Raw genomic sequence first — 7950 nt, forward strand, 5'->3', positions numbered from 1 at the left:
CATAACTTTGTGTGAAAAAGAAGTGGCGTAGCTGTTATTATACTGGAGCTTCGTACAACCTGCTCATTCTATTGAGCGCAAAATCTCAGGTTTGGGAGAGTAGTGACTTTTCCGAGGACATTACTTTTAGTGAGAAAGAAAACGAGCTTGTCGCTTAGGCAGGGGAGATTCCCCTGTATTTTTTGTTGAAACCAAAATCCCACAATTCGGGGGGTTAGTTTCAGGAGAAATCAAAAGCAGACGCCCCCCATCAGGGATTTGACCCCCTGCTGACCCAAAGGGTCCCCCCTTTGGTACTTTTTAAGAAATCCATTTTTGGCCCACCGACCCTAAAATTTTTCTAAAGGCGCCTTGGGCGCCAATATATTCTATTTTTGAGGGGGGAGCGCGCGCCGAAAAAACGCAATTTTTTGGTCAAAATTTTCCAAAAAGTGCCTAAAAACACCTTTTTTGGTTTGTTTTTTCAAATTTTTGCCTGCGGCGCAGAAAATGTTGCCAAAAAAGGGACTAAACCATGCTTAGGGAGAGCTCAAAAATCAATTCGGTCAACCTAAAAAAAAAAAAGGTCGACAAAGTTTTCAAGATTTCTTTTGAAAATCCGCCCCCCCCCCCTCGAGAAAATCCTAGATCCGCCCCTGTATTGTAACGTTAATAATTTGAAGTTCTTTCAATAATTAGTGTTCCGACCGCTCCCGAAGATGCGTAAGGAACTATGGATTATGGCCCGTTTTTAATTTTTCCAGCCTATTTGACCAACTTCAGGAAAGCTTGCAAGGTGTCGAATGAGGTATCACAATAAAACTCTATTTCTCGCGATGCGGATTCCTAAATCATCAAAAGATCAGCTCATTGCCAAGAAAAACTGGTCCAAATAATTTCGATTTTCGGATTGCATTCGGCGAACTACGCCGCGGCTGACCTCCTCACCAATTTTAATAACTCATTTACTTCAGTACAGTCATCGTTAATGCCTACTTTCTTCACGTTTTTATCGCATTTCTAGGAAAAAATTTCTTAGCAAAAAAGCAATCAGAGCCAAAAAAAATTTTTTCAAATAAGAACAAATTGTTTTTTTTTATTTTATTATTTCTTAGATAAGTATGGTCCGGCTGTTCACTTTGTACTAAGTTAACAGCAACCAGCTGTCCTTTTTGCTTTTTTGATAGCTATTAAAAGAAACTTTAGTTCTAATTTACGGCATCAATTTTTGGTCCACTAGATCCCAAATTTTACTTTTATACAAAAATTGTTAATTTATAATTTCCGGGAGCCCACGCCGGAAAAAAACTCGTTTTATCGCAAAAGGTCAAAAACTGCCACAAAGTAGCGTTTTTGATCTGTTTTTCAAAACTTCACCTGCGTTACAGAAAATTTAGCTCATCCTTCGAGTAAATCCTAGAGCCGAGTTTGCTGAAAAAAGACACGGGTGTTAAGATACCGCAAAAATGCACAGAAATCTATAACATTGCCAAGAGAGACAGTTGGAAAAATGTCGATAGGCTCAAGGAGACAGAACTGATTGACAATCTTATAAAAAATTTCAACTTTCAACAAAAAAAATTAGGTTTTTTGTACCATTTTTTGTATTCGATAGCGTAATTTGTCTTTTTTAAGTAAACAATTCTTAAAGAATTTCAACTGTGGCAGAAAACGAAAAAATAGCCAACGAACAGAGACCACTAAACAGTAAAGAATCAATGCAGAAACAAAAAAAGATTTGATTTTGGACAAGCAATTTTCGAACTTCGAAGAAAAAAACCGCATGGCCTTAAAGCTCTTTGGTTTTCAAGAACAATATATGACTGGCACTTTTGAAAACTAAATCAATTTGAGAAAACTGGAGTGTTGGCAAAAATTTTAAATCCGCTCAGAAATCTCCACATTAAATTCCACTTTCGAAACTAGAAATCGATCACGTTTTTTTGCGTCATTTCAATTTCACACTCGTATTTGGATGAAGCAATTTGACTGCCTTTTAGCAGATGATTTTCAATTGAGCTCAAAAAGTGCATATATGCCTGAGTCAAATGATATTCCAATGATTCAGCTTAGAAGTTAGTGAACAGCGAATAGTCATTCCACTTTAAGCTATGCCATTTGGGAGCCTATTTTGGCTCAGCTTTCATACTCATGAAAAAAATAGTTTCAAAAGTCCAACGTCTCCAAGACATCACCGCAGACTGATCTGACCTCAAAAATGCAAAGAAAAATACTGTTTCAAGCAGTTGTGGAAAAAGACACTTCTCATTAACAATTTCTGACAACGTACTGACTATACTACTATATGATCAAACATCGAACTCAAATCATTCCAATCAGAAGAAAACACCGAAGTATTAATGTTATCTTTTAAAACACGGAGTTGTTATGCTCCATTCCTTGCACAAATCTTTCCATTCCTCCATCGAAAGAGCAATCACTAACTGTTTTCCTTTGTTGTTTCCAGAATTAGAAGGTGTAGATGGAAGCGCTTTTTTATTTCTGACTGGACGCAAAATTGGCAATTTGTCCTCGTCCAAAAACAAGTTCACGTGGCCGTCTCGCACCAAAAATGAGAGATAGAAGATGTTCTCGACTGTTCGTCCGAAAGAAGTAGGATCTAACACCATTTCAAAGAAGTCTACATCACCATTTTCGTACTTGGAGGATTCTCGCTTCAGCGCTTTGTAGAACCGTTCCACGACTTCTGTAGTTTTTTGAGCATCTAAAACATTGCAAATAATTTCGTGTAAGCACGTTTTATTTTAGAAGTCACAAAAGTCTTAGATCATTTATCCAAAATACGAGGACGATTTTTTTCAACTTTTCGAAGAGATACCTTGCACTGTCTTAGATAGTTTTTGTCAGTTTTCTTAAAAAATGTAAATAAAAATATTGAAATTATATTTTCTCTTTCAAGAAATTTTTAATGGCCATAATGTAGTGATGTTTCCCAGCACCATATGATTGCGAGTTCAAATCGCACGTGCGCTGCATTTCACAAGGTGAGCTCTTGTGAAAATAGCCATGACTTAGTTAACCTTAAATAATTAACCTTCGGGTTAGGTCTGTGGCTGGTTAACTGAAAAATAAAATTAAAAATCGAAATTTTAGAAACATCCAAAACTGATTTCTTGTTTTCAAGACAATGAACACTAATCAAAGGAGTACAGCAAAACAGGTAACTGAAAAATCGGGGCAAATCACATCGGTAAAAAAAATTTGACCACACCAGTTGAATTGGCCGACTGAGTTTCGTCCATGGTCTCATCGTCTCCGTCAACTGCATTGACCACCACTGGATCTGACTGGGGCATTGGTTTCGCCCGCTGGGTCACCTTCCTCTCCTTCACCACCAGAGGGATCTCTTCGTCCATGTCCTTGTATCTGAACGTGTCAGGGATCCGCAGTCCAAAACAAGCTGTGCGGTTTCCCATGTCAGAAAGACCCCAAACTGCAATAGAAGAATAATAACGAAATAGATCAATGATAAATCAATGTTTTCGGTTGTTCGCAAAGTTAAAAAAAAAGATTTAAAATATTGCTTCTTGGACTAGATTTTAATTCCATCGATACATATTTCTCTGGAAGAACCGGTACCAACAGAAATCAATGTGCATTAATAGAGGCGCAGTAGCGTATGCCGCTCACAATCATGAAATGCGCTTATTGTTTTGGAGAAAATTGCCGCGCACGCTAAAAACAACTTTCGCTTAAAAAATATCATCACATGAAAAAAAACTTTTTCGCAACTAACAGAAAAAAATCAAAAGTTTTTTGACAATTCGGTGACATAAAAGTTGAGTTCGATTTTTCGCAACTCAAGTTTTCTGACAGTTCTGTGACATGAGAGGCGAAACTAGCATTCAGGACATTAATATACCTGGTTCGCGTACTGATGAAGACAAATTTAAGTTTGTCATGACGAGTGCTGCTGCCTGCTCCATGAAATGGACTGGGTTGAACTTGCTCTCTAGAGAAGTCTTGTTCATCAGGTCTGTCGATATCTCACTGATCTGCCTCATGTACTTGAAGTCATAGTAGGCTTCCTTCGTGTCTGTCAAAAATCCAGCCATCGTATTCGACTAAGGTAAACAACTTGAACAGTGGTGAATGAGGAATTTAAGATTTTTCTGACGGAACGATGGGGACCGTATTTTGAAAAAATGTTGACATTTTTTCAGGCCAGCCGCTCTGGCGAAACTCTACAATGACAACAATTGGCAAAACTTTCTGGGTCACAGGCAACTTTCTGGGTCACAGGTTGGAAGAAAACCCACTAAGCACGCCACTTAACTCAAAACATAAATACTAACAACAAGTAGCTGCAAAGTTTTCTAATAGTTTCAAATTAAAGATAAATTGACTTTTTCTTCTAATCAAACCCAGGATTAGAACTGTTGAGGATTATACTATTGAGTGTAGTACCATAAAAACACATGTGAATGCTTCCTCAAACAGTTCGCTTATTATCAAGACAAGGATAGCCGGTTACTGCGCAAGTTCCCACCATAGTCTGTAAAAACAAGAATTTTTTTTTTTTGAAATTAGTGTCGTTTTTCTACGTATTGTGATAAAAGGATCTGAACGAAAAACTAGAATTTGGGCATATTTGACAGTCATAGTAAAATAGACAAAAGTGAAAATGAGAAAAAAAAATCTAGAAGTTTTTGATTCCTAAAACTAACGATGCTTAAACTAAAGATAAATAAGCTAATGTAACCCTGCTCGCTGGCTTTACTTGCCCAAAATTCGACTAGAACCAAAAATTTTCCAAAAAAATCCCTGGTGTCTAAAAACCCGTTTGAAGTTTGTATGTCGTTCGTTTCACGATTGAAAGGGCCTGAAGATGATATATCACTCAACCCAGTCTCAACACACACCCGACTACAAAGTTTCTCCTCAGTTTTAATGGCCGGAACGAAAACTGGTCTGAAATTACTTTTCACTTAACGTTATAGAAATTGATCCCGATTTTGAGCAATTCAAATTAGCGATATATCATTCCCTGCAAAAATCGTTTTGCTATTACTCCAAGTCTGCTGGTAAGTTTTTCAATGATTTCAAATTCAAATACTTCAAAATACTATATGATATTCTGCTCTAATGATGAAAGCGAGCGAAACCGTGCGACAATTCAATTCGATAAACAAAAACATGATAGCAAAAAACATACAAATTTAACGAGCTTTGGTTCAATAAATTGCTAAGTTAAAACTAAAATCGAAGAGTAAGAAACACTTTTATTAAAGAAAATTAAGTTGTTCTTAAAACCTTCGAAAAAAGCAAATCATTTAAAAATGCGTCTCCGAATTGAAAAAGCGTTGGATAAGCTTTTCCGTTTGATTTCTTTTAAAAATTAAAATGTAATGGCATTAGTGGTAATTCTTTAGTTTGTTTTGAAAGCTGGATGAAGCATCATATGCAAATAGTTAAATGAAAACTCTTGATCCTAGTGAAAAGTTCACAATCCTGCTGGTCATTTCTCAATGCTCAATTTTCGGTCCATGCCTTTTCTTTATACACCAATGACATTCCCAAAATTTGCAAACCAAATATCAAAAGCGAGATACATAGGATCGATTGGTAACAGGAGTTCTAAAATTTCAATTGTACCGACAGTTTTGTACCCATCGTTTTTGAAAACTTAAATTTTCCTAGAACCAGAACCTTAATCATTGTATACGAGATTTTTTCAGTAATGAAGATCAAAAAAGCGATTTATAAAAAGCAGCAAACTAATTAAATGCAACCGGATGCTTATACTGTTCTTTTCAAAAACATTTAGTTTTCAAGCCGCTTTGTGCTGTTTGAAAACCCTACTCCAACTTGTTCACTGGTTACTACTGCGTAGGCTGTTGGGTGTCTACTGACCATTCAGCCCCTAATCAGTTCTAGTCGAGATGCGCGTTTAGATGAGAACGCCACTGATAAGTGATCAAGTTCGAGCTTTGTAACTAAACGGGCTAGAAGGTGCTGCTATTCTGACAACGAAGTTTTCAGAACCGTTATAGAGACATTAACACTATCTGGTTAGAAACTCTCCATAGTTCACAGAATTTGTTATACTCCACTCGTGCGGCTAGAAGATCGCTGGCAATTGTATAATTTGACCAAAATATATTATAATTGAAGTATTTATTTCTATATATTTTTCAAAATTTCATGGGGCAGCAATCAGTGACCAAATTTTGTAAATTTAATTATTACGTAACTGTAAAATGTTGCAATGACAAATTAAACCTTATTTTTCTCCTTGATTATTTCAAATTTTGTTTAAAGATATATTGTTTTGTTGCGTTATACTATTATAAAGCGATTTAGTAAGACCGAGTTGACGCCCTCCTTCAGGAGTTTGACCCCTTTCTCACCATACGTGTCCTCAATTTGGTACTCTTTTACATCCAATTTTGCCTTAAATTTTTGGCGCGTACAACCGCTCCATTCTCTCGCCCCGAGAAAATCCCAGATCTGCCTCTACTCTTGGGAATTTTATTGTCGCTTCCATTTTAATACGATGAAATCATTCAAAAAATTACCTGTTTGAGTAAATTCTTGACAGTCGACACTGCCTTAGGATCCTTCAACTCCTGCTGTTTCTGACTCAGTTCATCCAGCAAACTCACATACTTCTTCTTCAGTCTCTCTCTGTTTCTACTCGCACTTCTCTGCTTTGTCTTCTTACTCACTAACACCCCTGTAGTCCCCCCTCCAACCCCACTCCCTCCGAACATAGGGGTCATTGCACTGCTGTTTGTTGTGGCCTGCGAGGACGAGGACTGAGATGATACTGAAGATTGTGTCGATGGTGGCATTGTGTATCAACCTGAAAAAGAATAAGCCAAGCTATGAAGAAAAAATTTAGTGGACTACAGTCCTGTATTATTCTAGAATTACTATTGAGCATACCACTTTTCCAATGATTTCAATCATCTTTTACGGAAAATTTATTCAAATACTGAGGCGTGTCACCAAATGGGCGAATTGGCAGATTTTCTCTACAAAGGCGGAATGAAACAAAACCGGCGAACTTAGATCTTTGTTGTTAGTCGTAAGCTTCTGCGGAACATTTTAACAAGAAAAGCGGGAAGGATAGTGTTATCCATCTTGTTGGGAATATTCCACACACGGTACAAAATAAAAATTCGTATATGCTTAACCGTACTTACGAAGAAAGTGACGAATATATATGCTTGGAGTGACTTTTTATTCAAACCAATTGTGGCTCATTTGGAAATTCTTGGAAACTCGATACCTGGAACTACGTGGGCCCAGCCGAGCGCGCACACAACTATATTAGTGCAACTGACTGTTCTCTTTAAATCGAGTCTAACTAAACTAATCGTTTTATAATCGATGCTGAAAGTTATATGCGAACTATTTATGCGTTGTGAATTATCCCGAACTACAAAATCGTTCCAAATTGAATTGAGGCTTTCCAATTGGTCTTGTTAATTTCATATAGGACTCAAATTTTAACAATTAAAAATTCATATTATCAGCCTACAACCAGTTAAAGGGCAGTTGGAACATTTAGGGCTTTGCCCTGATACGAGCAGCCTTGGTGCTTTATAGGGTTGGAGACTCTTTACTAGCTAAGTACCATCCACAGAGAGGAAATAGTTGACAAGATCCAGCGGAAGTAGAGCTTTACATAACCTGTCGTATATCAGGTCGAAGTCCTGAAAGTTCCGACTGAATTTAATGATTGTTTGTTCAAAAATTGACGAAACATTCGAAATTATATTTTTTGTTTCAATTTATTCCCCCAAACGCTAATGTGAATTAAATGGATACATTTAGTGTCTGTCTGTTATAACGATAACGGTCGTGTCTTAAGCGTATTTTAAGTCACGAGTCTTATGCGTGTTTTAAGAACGCAAAATAGGGCGCGTTAATTATACCAGGTTAACCAAATTAAAAATTTTCAAATTCCCGTAACCTTACGAAAAACGATCACGGGTAAAAAAT

General features: G+C 37.0%; 1 protein-coding gene across 1 annotated transcript; it reads right to left on the reverse strand.

Annotated features, from left to right (window-relative positions):
- Positions 1-2248: 2248 nt before the first annotated feature.
- LOC134845854 (EP300-interacting inhibitor of differentiation 3-like) lies at positions 2249-7446 on the reverse strand. Its single transcript, XM_063862952.1, has 4 exons — positions 6519-7446; positions 3863-4064; positions 3212-3433; positions 2249-2704 (listed from the first exon to the last, which is right to left on the reverse strand). Exons 1-4 carry the CDS (start codon positions 6792-6794, stop codon positions 2343-2345), a joined length of 1062 nt encoding a protein of 353 aa, XP_063719022.1. The 5' UTR covers positions 6795-7446; the 3' UTR covers positions 2249-2342.
- Positions 7447-7950: the final 504 nt, after the last annotated feature.

The sequence above is a fragment of the Symsagittifera roscoffensis genome, chromosome 5 (genome assembly GCF_963678635.1).
Source record: "Symsagittifera roscoffensis chromosome 5, txSymRosc1.1, whole genome shotgun sequence".
NCBI classification, from domain to species: Eukaryota; Metazoa; Xenacoelomorpha; order Acoela; family Convolutidae; genus Symsagittifera; species Symsagittifera roscoffensis.

Bases quoted from the DNA above. Each gene is read 5' to 3' on its own strand.
- LOC134845854 (XM_063862952.1), bottom strand. From the start codon at position 6,794: ATGCCACCATCGACACAATCTTCAGTATCATCTCAGTCCTCGTCCTCG. The intron at 4,065-6,518 runs GTAATTTTTTGA...TGTTTACCTTAG, and splicing joins TCAAGAATTTACTCAAACAG to TCGAATACGATGGCTGGATT. The intron at 2,705-3,211 runs GTGTGGTCAAAT...GCAATGTTTTAG, and splicing joins TCAGTCGGCCAATTCAACTG to ATGCTCAAAAAACTACAGAA.